Source organism: Epinephelus fuscoguttatus, linkage group LG1, assembly GCF_011397635.1.
Source record: "Epinephelus fuscoguttatus linkage group LG1, E.fuscoguttatus.final_Chr_v1".
Lineage (NCBI taxonomy): Eukaryota > Metazoa > Chordata > Actinopteri > Perciformes > Serranidae > Epinephelus > Epinephelus fuscoguttatus.
In genome coordinates, this window is record NC_064752.1 from 24,817,906 (window position 1) to 24,829,911 (window position 12,006).

A 12,006-nucleotide genomic window follows, 5' to 3' on the forward strand; every position below is an offset into this window, starting at 1 on the left:
CTTGCCCACCTCACACCACACCTCTTCCACATACCTAGACTTGCTCCGAATGCTTTTACCTTTCCCTATTCAATCAAATCTGGTGAATCCTTGGACCGAACCCTTCACCTTTAAAGTGCCTTTCCTCCACTGACAAGACAAGCTCCCTCCCCCACCAGTAACTAATGGCCACGTTAAGCTTTGTTTCCACCGAACACTTTCAGGTATGGTACCTTTGGAACCAACAGGAACCTTTCAGACATGGTACCTAGACCCTAGCGTTTCATCTGTAAACCATACTCTTATATTTGGGCGGGGTTGTTGTCACTCACTGCTCCGTCCAGCACTCACTCTATTTCCTAATTATCGGTGACACAGATGGAAGCCCTGAGCCCTGAGCAGAGTGACCGTCCTCTATCGACAATCAACAGACTGCAGTGTTCACAGCTCCACCTTTTAGTACCAGATCTGTGTACTAGGTACCCCAACGGTTCTATTGGTACCATCCAAAACTTTTCATGATGGAAATGGAAAAAAGTGTACTGAACTGAGCTATACTGTACCGTACTGCTCAGTGGAAATGGGGTCTTAGGCTCCATTCATTTTTTTGGCCCTCTTGCTGGGTATATACTTCAGTCATTACTGGATCTTCAAACGCTTAAAAGTGTATATATATTTCAACTGGCAAAATGTGAATATTCTGTTTCCTCACTTGGAGAAAAAAAAAAAGTGGCAGAGCATAGATCTGGTGCGCTCCACCAGCACTATACCGACAACAGGAATGTGTTTTTGTGTGTGGGTGTACAAGTGAGTTATTGAAACAAGAGCAAGAGAAAGAGGAGTTTGCCCTTTTAAAAAAAAGTTATGTACACATTCATGTTGTCCTTGTCTGTTTGAGTTTAAAAGACAGTTTCAGCTGCCTGAGTTGTACTCTGGTGGGAGCCATCATGGAGAGAGCTGTGGTGCAAATCACCCTCCTTGGGCTGCTGCTGGTTCTGGTTACCACACTGCCAAACAAGGTAAGTTCACAAGATCTAAAGGGAGAACCACCACACTGCAAGGAAACTGAATCTATCCTATATCTTACTGCTCATTAGGGAACCGATATGTGATGCTTATGCTTGATTTGTTTTGGTTTTTTTGTATGACTGCATTTCTCTGTCAGGTTGAACGACCTGCTAACTCTCACCTTTAGTGTTGTTTCATATTGTTCATATGTATGCAAGTAAATGTGTGTGTGTGTATTAGTGTATTACTCATATTGTTGTGCCAGAAATCTGTTGCAAAATTCACGCTGAGGTGACTTAACTCAAGCTGGTCCCTATGATGTTAATCATTAAATTCTAGAGTTCAAACATGTTTACAGTTAGAGAGTAATGACAGATGTGTAATTTACACAGTTGTTTTAAAAAAAAATAAAGAGAATAGGGTGTTTCTCCAGTTAGACCAATGAGATTTAACCAACCAACGCTGTTTTTCACTATCATCTGATCTTTGGTCAGCTGGTCGTCGGCCAACAAGATCAACCAAGCCATTTATTTTATTGTGAAATGTGCCTCTACCTGTATTTGTCAAGGACAACTGGGACATCTACAGCTTTCACATCAACTCCACGGTGAGCAGTCGTTATGCAACCACTGTTATCACGAGCCGCGTGGCCAATCGAATGGACGAGTCAAAGGAAATAGAATTCCAAGTCCGGATTCCCAAGAACGCCTTCATCAGTAAATTCAGAATGTGTGTGAAGCAAAGATGAATATTTACCAGTATTTGCACAGTAAGAATTTTAAAGAAGAATGAATATAAATCACGGGCTACTCAGGAGTATGCATATAAACCAAGACTTTTCCTTGATTCATTCAGGTTTATAGATGGCCAAGTGTACGATGGTGTCGTGAAAGGTAAAGAGAAAGCTCAGCAGCAGTACACTGAGGCTGTGTCCCGAGGCCAAAGCGCTGGGATTGTCAGGTACATGGAACAACGGATCAGTTTACTGCCAGGTCTTATGCAGGTTGTTTTTATGTCACATTCTGTCGAAGAGCCATATGTTTGTGTCCTTCGAGATAAGGGAGAAGAAAAAAAAAACATTCTCTGTTGTACAAAGTTATGACCATTTTTTTCTAACTTTTCTCAAATGTTTACCTTTGCTTTCAAACTTCTGGCAATTAGGGGTCATGAATATGCAATAAGTAGGTATTGTTTCATTTTAAGGGACCACAAGGAAACCAAACCAATGCTTTACTGCAATGATTATCGTCTCTCTTGCAGTTCTGTAGGGAGGACCCTCGAGGAATTTAAGACCTCTGTGAACGTGGCTGCTCACAAAAAGGTCACCTTTGAACTCACATATGAGGAACTGCTGAAACGCAGGCTCGGCAAGTACGAGCTGCAAATCCACGCTCGACCCATGCAGCCTGTCAAAGACTTCAAGGTGCGTTTTTCCCCATCTATATCTATTCGGGAAAACAATGACAGCGTGAAAACATCTTCATGGTCAGAACTCCTGTTTTATTCAATCTTATTCTCATTGGCAGGTTGATGTGCACATTAATGAGCAAGCCGGCATCAATTTCATCGAGGTTAAAGGAGGACTAAGCACAAAAGCTCTGGCTAATGCCATCACCAAAACACATGCAGACAAACAGGTACAGCATGCTGTGATTTAAAATTCTCTATTTAACTCAGTTGCTTCTTATTCTGCCCCAAGTGTTCAACTATCCTATGCCTACTGGAGCCATAATAATCATTGGCCATACGGCATTCTTTTACAACAGTTTTCACTTTCTAGTTTGATGTCAAACTGAATTGTATTGTCCCAGTAGTGCCCAACACTGTGCAGAGACAAGAAAGTTGAAACTAATCAATTTAATAAAAGACAGATGCATCTTCTTTTTGACCAATAAAACCTGCTCATCAACTTTCATGCCTATAAAGAGTGTAACCTGATTCGTCCTGTTTCCAGGCGTGGGTGTATTTCTACCCGACAGAGGATCAACAGAAAACGTGTGACAGCTGTGGAGAGCAGGGTATGAATGGAGATCTGGTTATTAGTTATGATGTCAACAGGGACACCTCACTGGGAGACATCAAGGTACAGTGAGAGTCCTGGAAGACTGTTGACTCTGAGTGCTTATTAGCGTTTTAAAAAATTACTATATTACTTAAGTGGATATTTTTATCTTCTCTCGTCTTTTCAACAATCTTTTTTAACCTATCAAACTTCTTCTTTCTCCCCCAAGACTTCAGATGGGTACTTTGTTCATCACTTTGCTCCATCTAGTCTTACCCGCATACCGAAAAATGTAGTCTTCGTTATTGATCGTAGTGGCTCAATGCACGGCAGAAAAATACAGCAGGTAGGTTATTTTAAGAGTGTGTGTTTGTGACAGATTACAGCTGTAGAACTGGAGTTTTTTTAGTTTATGACATTCAACTGTCTATGATTCACTTCACAGAAAACTTTATTTGATACACAATTTGAGGACATGTCAAACAGATAATATTTCATGGTGACTTTTTGTGGATAAAAGTTCATATGTGTGAATGATGTTTTTGCCCAGACCCGAATAGCCTTACTCCACATCTTGAACGACCTGGCAGAGGAGGACCACTTTGGTCTAATTACTTTTGATGACTCGATTATTCACTGGAAACGAGAACTTGTTCGGGCCAACAAGAAAAACCTGGACAGTGCCAAGGCATTTGCACGGGATATTAGAGACAGAGGAGGTAAGGTTCATTAAGCAGTAAGTCAAAAATGGCAGTGGTTCAAAGTGTTTTTAGAACAGCAAAGTGGCATAAGGCACTCTACTCTGCGTCACAGCATTAACGGCCCTTAGCTGTTCGCAAATCACTGTAAATCACAGCCTCAAGCAGCGTACTGCCTTCATAAAACAGTAACTACGTACGCCAATGTTTCGTAAAATAAACACAGCAATAAAAATGCAATAATTCATTGATAAAAAAAAAAATCAATCTTTCACCAAAATAGCAAAGTACTTCTCCAGCAATACAGCAGAATGGGACACAACAGAAAGCGACGGCTGTTTTACAAACAGTGTACCTGCTTAAAATTACATTGTTAACCTACAATGGATCGTTGGTGTAGTTTATCCACTTTGGATGGGGATAAAAGGGCGGTGGATTGTGCCGACAGGCATTTTTTCAGCGCAGCGACAGGACACAGTGGCCACCCTGGCTGCTAAAACATAAATCCCTATAGGCTCTCTGTTTCTTTTGCCAGCATCTTCACAGTTTTTGTTTTTGTTTGTTTGTTTGTTATGTTTTTTTGTGATTTCATTGAACGACAGCATTGAGTACTAGCAGATGATGAATGATTCAGGCTTCACTTGGCTCTGTCTCCTACAAGAGGCTGCACATCAAAACAGATTTCAGTAAGGACAACTTCAGTCAAAGAAAACTTTATTTACATTTGCAGTATTATATTTGGCGGTATGGCTCTGTTCTGGGGTCGCGGAGAGGGCACACCTCTCTGCCCTTCCATGCGCCTACGTGGAAAGCCTGAGACAGCGAGAGCACACCTATCTGCCCTTCCACGTGCAAACAAGGAAAGCCTGAGACAGAGAGAGCAAACCTCCCTGTCCTTCCATCTGCTTACATGGAAAGCCTAAAGCAGAAAGAGCAGCAGCAGAGACCCCCCGGGAACAGAAGAGAGCATCAATGACATACAGAAATGACATTGATAAGTCAGCCACAACATGAAAAGGAGGAGCTGGGGTGGAGGCAGGTTGTAAAGCAAAATGCGGAGAGCAGCAACAGTAGGCAGGCCAGAGCAGATTAAATAGGGTGCCCTGAATGAGATTTGCCAATTGGTTGCACAGACAGGAATCATGTGATCTATCAGCTGACTCCCTTCCATCAATCAGCTGCTCCATCAGTCGATTGGGCTGTTTGAGATAAGCTGATGTAGCTGGGATGTGAGCTGAGCTTGACATCATGTCCTGTCTGAACTAACGCTATGCTCAGTTGTGTTGACAAGACCCTCAGGTGTGTTTGGATTCAATGCCTAAGAGTGCTTGATTTTGTGAAAATCCTCCTCCGTTAACACTTGGTGGTGAGATGTTTTGTCGTGTCCTTCTCAGCAACATTTTTTCCCTACTCAAACAGCAAACACACAACTGTGACGGCACCAAATTTGCTTCTTGATTTTTCCAGCTCTCTAGCCAGTCCATCTCTTTCAAAAAATTATTCATGCTTAGCCTACCCAGTAAATCAAAATTTACAACAAAATCTTGAATTTTCTGAAACAGTTAATTGTTAATATACTGTTGTTATGCAGTTACAGCTGTGCGCGTATTGAGTAATTTACTTTGAACACGACTCAACCAATCATAATCAAGGACCATAACTATCTATTTTATAATAAATATTTTATGAAGCCATAAGAACATTTCACTAATGGTAGCAATGAAACTTTTTCTTTTCATTTCAGGCACAGACATTAACAAAGCAGTGCTAGAAGGAGCACGTATGCTGAATGCACACCCAAGAGAAGGTTCAGCGTCTATCCTTATACTTCTCACTGATGGAGACCCAACCTCAGGTTACAATAAAACCCACATCCACACAAACACATGCACAAATACTTAAAAAAAAAGATTATAAGGACCCTAATGACACAGTCCATCATTTTTAAATGATCTGACTGCAGTCTTTTTCTCAATACCATCTCCTGTCAACAAACTACAGTATAAGCCATCCTTGTGAAACTATGACGATTATGGACATTTAAATGAAAATAATGTCACCATTACTTCCAGCTAAAGGAATGGTGTGTCAGAGGATTTAGTGGCATCTAGTGGTTAGGATTGCAGATTGTAACCAGCTAAATCTTCTCCAGGTTAAATTTCTGGCAGTGTTGCTGCCTTGTTTGACAGGTTTTTATCAAGAGCCAAAGGTCTCTCCCTCTCCAGAGCAAATGAACCCAGTGATTAAAACCTATAAAAAACATTGAATAAAGCTGTTTCACATAAAAATTAGTGTTTCTCTGACACTGTTCAGCTCATCGCAGACAAGCTGCTAGCCCAGCACTTGAAAAACAAACAGACCCAGTGATAAAGACTGATAAAAAAACAATGAATAAAGCAGTTTCACGTTAAGAAATTAGGGTTTTTCCACTCTTGTTGCGGAGGGGCAGCTAACTACAGTGGCTGACGTGAAAATGCAAAAATGCAAATAGCCCTATCTGGAGCCAGTGTTTGGTTTGTCCTTTATGGACTATGGTAGAAACATGGCGGTGCAACTTGGCTGGCCCTGTGGACGAGGACCCACTTCCCATGTAGATATAAACAGCTCATTCTAAGGTAACAAAAATACAACATTTGGTATTTTCAGGTGTTTATACACTTCAAACACTTATTATATTCTATTCCATTTCTGCCTATATATCCCCCTAAATCCATACACTAAAACTTAAGTGTATAAAATGTGTATATGTGAATTTGTCTTTTTAAGCTGCATGTCTTGTATCTTTGCAGGGGTGATAAATATTGAAATAATCCAGTCAAATGTCAGAGGAGCTATTGCAGACAAATTCCCACTCTACTGTCTTGGATTTGGTTTTGATGTCAATTTTGAGTTCCTTGAGAAGATGTCACTGCAGAACAATGGTGTGGCACGACGGATTTATGAAGACTCAGACGCTGATTTACAGCTGAAGGTATTTGAAATCTCTTGCTCACTACTCTGTTTATCGTGTGATACACTACATTTCAGCAGGTAAACACACTGGTCAAAAACATTAAGGGAACACTTAAATCACACGTTAGATCACAACGGTCAATGGAAACCAAAATCATCAACCCAGTGAGGGCTGGGTTCAAAATCACACTGAAAATCAGAGTAAAAATTGAAATCACAGGCTGATCAAACTTAAAGGAATTTTATCACAGCAATTCATAATGTGACTCAGTAGTGTGTGTGGCCCCCATGTGCCTGTACGCACTCCCGACAACATCTGGGAAAGCTTCTGATGAGTCGGCGGATGGTGTCCTGGGGGATCTCCTCCCAGACCTGAATCAAGGCATCAGTGAGCTCCTGGGCAGTCTGTGGTGGTACTTTGCGGTGTCAGACGCACCAATACATAATGTCCCATAGGTGCTCAGTTGGAATTAAGTCAGGAGAACGAGAGGGCCAGTCAATGGCATCAATGCCTTCGTCATCCAGGAATTGCCTACACACTCTGGCCACATGAGGCCAGGCATTATCCTGCACCAGGAGGAACCCAGGTCCCACTGCACCAGCGTAAGGTCTAACAATCGCTCTGGCTATTTCATCCCAGTACCTAACAGCGGAACTGTTGGCTCTGACAGTCAGAGTCAGAAACATTCACACCAGTAGCCTGCTGGAGGTCATTCTGTAGGGCTCTGGCAGTGCTCCTCCTGTTCCTCCTAGCACAAAGGAGCAGATACCGGTCCTGCTGCTGGGCTGATGCCCTTCTACGGCCCTGTCCAGCTCTCCTCGTATAACGGCCAGTCTCCCGGTATCTTCTCCATGCCTTTGGGACTGTGCTGGGAGACACTGAAAACCATCTTGCAACCACATGTATGGATGTGCCATCCTGAAGGAACTGGACTACCTGTGCAATCTGATTGGGCTGCAGGTACCGCCTCATGCTACCAGTAGTGACAAGAACACTAGCAGAACACAAAACTAGAGAAGGAAGGATCAGGAGAGTCTGTGGCCACCATTCCCTTTTTGAGGGTTGTCTTGCTTTTGCCTCTCCATTGCACCTGTTGTCACTTTCATTTGCGCCAAAGCAGGTGAAACTGATTCACAATCACTTGTGCTTCCTGAATGAACAGATTGACATCCCTGAAGTTTAGCTGACTTGGTGTTGTACTGTGATGATTACATGTTCCCTTAATTTTTTTGAGCTGTTAAAGATCATGTTTGGATGTGGAGAGATTAAGCATTCATGCAGTGTCCATACTGTGTGTCAACAGGGATTCTATGAAGAGGTGGCCACTCCCCTGTTGACAGATGTGACAATGATCTATTTAGGTGGGACTAATCTCACCCAGACTAACTTCAGCCAGTATTATAACGGCTCTGAGATCGTGGTGGCCGGTCAGATCACTGACAACGACGTTGAAACCTTCACTCCACAAGTTGTGGCCATTTCGGTAAAGATCGCTGCACGCTGCACATAATCTCCTGAAAGGTTTGTGAAAGCCCCTGCACATATAAATTAATTTGACCTATGACAGGGGAGGAGAAGGCTAACGTTTTCTGAGACAAATGCCACCGTGGAGTCCACTGGAACAGTGTCTGACAACCGCATTCAGAGGGTTTGGGCCTACCTCACAGTCAAACAGCTTCTGGAAAAAGAGTGAGTATGATGGCGAACACCTTTTCTCTTAATTGTTGTTTGGAATCCATTATATATTGAAGAGCTGCACCCCTTTTCTTTGAATTTAATCAATAAATTGTTGAGTCCATAAAATAGGACCATCACATTTTCACATAACTTTTCCGTCAATCAACTGACACTTCAAGTTCAAAGTTCAGCAAAATTAAATGCAGTTGTAGCTCCTTTCAAACTACACACACAGAACATGTATAAACAAATATTCAAATATTTAAGAATTTAATAAAAATAAAATAGGGGGAAGAAAAGAATAAAGAGATTCAATATTATTAAGGAATAAAAAGGAAAACTATATTTGTATTTACAAGGATGATATACAGTTACAGAAACTGTGTATCCTCAAAGAAAACATGTATAGTATGTGTAATGTCAGTGCAATAAAAGTTGCCGTAGAAACAGAAAACTTTGGCTATAGTGGGACTGAGTGCAGACGGTTGTGGTGAGGCAATGTGCAAAACCAGCATTTCAGAATAGTTTCATGTGAAATATATATATATATAAATTTGAAACATGAGTGATATGTAGAGCTGAGGTTTATGACAGGGTCATTTTAGCGAAGGATGCGGCAGAGTTAGGTGTCTTCTGTATCACTTGGCAGAAGAAAGCAGTGAACAAGCTGGTGTGGGTATTGTCTCTTAGTATCCTTTGGGCTCTGCACAGGCACGTTATCTCACCAATAATAATGCTCAGTATGGTTCTAGTCAATTTTAATCACCAATGCAGAGCCCTCCTGTACTGGACCGTGCACATCCAATGCCAGTTTGCTATGTTACCATCAGTCAGGATGCTTTCTAGCGCTCCTTTGTAAAGTTAGGTTTGGGGTGAGAATTTAGCTTTTCGCTCTTCCTAAGTTCAGAAATTTGCTCCAACCTCTTAGTTACTGTTGCTATACCGTTCACGTTTCAAGTATTGCAGTGCACACATGCAGTTTATATTGGTACCAGTGGCAGATTCCCTCCTATGTTTTAAAAAAAATTCAGTCCACATACACTGTTATGAAAAAAATTTCATCCAAACGAAAATGCAAAAGTACTTGCCAGTGCATAACCTTAACCCTAAAGTAGGGCTGGGCGGTATGACATAAAATTTATATCACGGTATAAATCGAATCCCTTCACGGTAACGGTATATATTGCGGTATAAATTTAGGTGTAAAAGTTATAATAGAAGTGTTTCTGAATAGGTTTTGTAGTCCCTTAGCAAAGCTAAATTGATTAAAAAAAAAACAACAACAACAAAAGCAAAGATATGATGTATTTTTTAGAGCATTTATTGTGCAGAATGCAGATCTCAAAACTCAAAATTAAAACCCAGTACTCTATGGTGCAAAATGTCCCCTGGGATCTCTATCAAAAGGTAATTTCCTTCTTTTAGCAAAATTCTAAATGACTGAGTTGTGTTTTTTCCACCTGGACCTTTATGCTCTGCCATTTCTCCTCTAATCATCACGCTGTAACCTGTGACAGGCTGCTATGATACCACAACTATCACACATTCACATATGGAGTTTTTTGTGGAGCCCCTAGCGTCACATAGGTTTACATTACCAAAGGTTTATGACAAACTCTCTTGCCGAAAACCAACTCCCGTGTCCGCACGGCGAGAGAGGAGAGGGAGAGACGCTGTGCTGCTGCCAGAGGAGACACTGAATGAGTTCCCTCTGAGCGGTAAGTCGCTAAAATAGTCTGAGAAGTCCGGGGCTGTTCATAAGACATTAATTCACTCACTCACAAGTTCTCCAGCAACACATGTTGCACGTGCTACGCTAAATCACGGACGTGAACCAGCTCCTCTTGCTCCGCTGTCTCTGTGCTCGCAGCCATTTTCACACTGAGGCAGGTGCGATGACGTCATCAACGATAGGACGGTAGAGCGCAAATCTCTACCGTGGGCCAAATTTATATCATTTCTACCGTCTACCGCAAATACTGTGCAGCCCTACCCTAAAGCTAGGCAAAGAGGAAGGAGATGTCAGCCAATTAGAAATGTGAAAAAGCTATTTCCAGAGCACATTCTGATGCCTCTCTTCCTCAATATAGAAAAAGAGCAACTCTAAATATATGTGTCAACATGGATAAAGTCCTGTAAGCAGGTTAAACACAGCATTATTTTGGCTGCGTCCACCACGGTACAAAATGTTGCCTCATTTTTGATGCCTAACAAAGAAAACATTAGCACACACTCTGCCGTTACGAGCCAGGGACTGGCTGCACAAAACACTTGAGGCTTAACTTCTCTTTAGCTGAGCAACTTACAGAGTTGCACAAAATCCCTTAAAATGTCTCCTTAGTTAAAGAAAAATGAATTAACTGTGTTGAAAAAGATTTTACAGTGCTAAAAGTTTCCATGGAGATTGTTTGTTTGCTCGGACTCACGCTTGTGGTGCCTGTTATCATCTCACAAAGTTGGCTTATAGTTGGTGAAAAAATGGCAGAGGAAAGAAGACAAGGAAACCATATTGTTCAGAGGAGGAAAAGATTAAAGGAATCTGAAGGAATACAATCATAGAAAGCACAAACTACAAAGTAAATTTGATCCCCAAATACCAAAAAAAAAAAAAACAGAAAATGATTGTAGGAAGAAGCACAATCATTTCACTCTTTTAGGGTGTGTTAGTTTTTTTTTGTCATGTTGAAGTTAAGATAGAATCAGAAGTGCCTTAAGTTTTTTGTTTTTTTTTTTTTTTTTATCTTGCTTTGGTTGCTAAGGTGTTTTGTGTCGAGGGATTCCTTAAGTATAAGACCAAGACAAGGAGAAAACAATAAATACTTAACTCGACATTTTAAGGAAACCTTAAGGAGAAGACTCAAGGGTGTTTTGTGCAAACAATTTTATTTGAGGAAACCTTAACTAGGACTCTAAGGATAATTTCAACCAAAGAACATAAATGATGAAGCACAATCATTTCACTCTTCTTGGGGTGTGTTAGTTTTTTCATTTAGCACCATAAACTAGGTCATCAAGATAGAATCAGAGGTGCCTTAATTTTTTTTTTTTTTTTTTTTTTTTTTTTACCCTGCTTTGGTTGTTAAGGTCTTTTGTGCAACAGTCGAGGGATTCCTTAAGTATAAGACCAAGACAAGGAGAAAACCATAAATACTTAAGTCGACATTTTAAGGAAACCTTAAGGAGGAGACTCAAGGGTGTTTTGTGCAAACAGTTTTATTTGAGGAAACCTTAACTAGGACTCTAAGGATAATTTCAACCAAAAAAACAGGAAATGATTATTGGAAGAAGCACAATCATTTTCACTCTTCTTGGGGTGTGTTAGTTTTTTCATTTAGCACCATAAACTAGGTCATGTTGAAGTTAAGATAGAATCAGAGGTGCCTTAAGGTTTTTTTTTTTACCTTGCTTTGGTTGCTAAGGTCTTTTGTGCAACAGTCGAGGAAATCCTTAAGTATAAGACCAAGACAAGGAGAAAACCATAAATACTTAAAGGGATAGTTCGACTCGTACTCATACTCGTACTCCTACGCTTATCCGGGTCCGGGTCGGGGGCAGCAGCCTCAGCAAAGAAGCCCAGACAGTCCTCTACCCAGCCACTTCCGTCAGCTCTTCCGTGGGAACCCCAAGGCGTTCCCAGGCCAGCCGGGTGATGTAGTCCCTCCAGTGTGTTCTGGGGCGGCCCCGAGGTC

At 41.3% G+C, this 12,006-nt stretch overlaps 2 protein-coding genes across 2 annotated transcripts in view; one reads left to right on the forward strand and one right to left on the reverse strand.

Moving 5' to 3' along the window:
• The window catches only part of LOC125895998 (sodium- and chloride-dependent GABA transporter 2-like), a 49,115-nt gene that overhangs the window by 15,745 nt on the left and 21,364 nt on the right, over nt 1-12,006 (reverse strand). The window lies entirely within an intron of this gene.
• LOC125895990 (inter-alpha-trypsin inhibitor heavy chain H3-like) overlaps nt 853-12,006 on the forward strand; it is a 30,233-nt gene continuing 19,079 nt past the window's right edge. The window contains exons 1-12 of the mRNA XM_049588259.1: nt 853-998; nt 1,556-1,716; nt 1,843-1,947; nt 2,248-2,410; nt 2,514-2,624; nt 2,942-3,070; nt 3,219-3,335; nt 3,540-3,708; nt 5,432-5,542; nt 6,477-6,658; nt 7,944-8,123; nt 8,208-8,329. Coding sequence (XP_049444216.1) covers nt 927-998; nt 1,556-1,716; nt 1,843-1,947; nt 2,248-2,410; nt 2,514-2,624; nt 2,942-3,070; nt 3,219-3,335; nt 3,540-3,708; nt 5,432-5,542; nt 6,477-6,658; nt 7,944-8,123; nt 8,208-8,329 — 1,622 coding nt within the window. The 5' untranslated portion in view covers nt 853-926. The remainder of the gene's footprint in view (nt 999-1,555; nt 1,717-1,842; nt 1,948-2,247; nt 2,411-2,513; nt 2,625-2,941; nt 3,071-3,218; nt 3,336-3,539; nt 3,709-5,431; nt 5,543-6,476; nt 6,659-7,943; nt 8,124-8,207; nt 8,330-12,006) is intronic.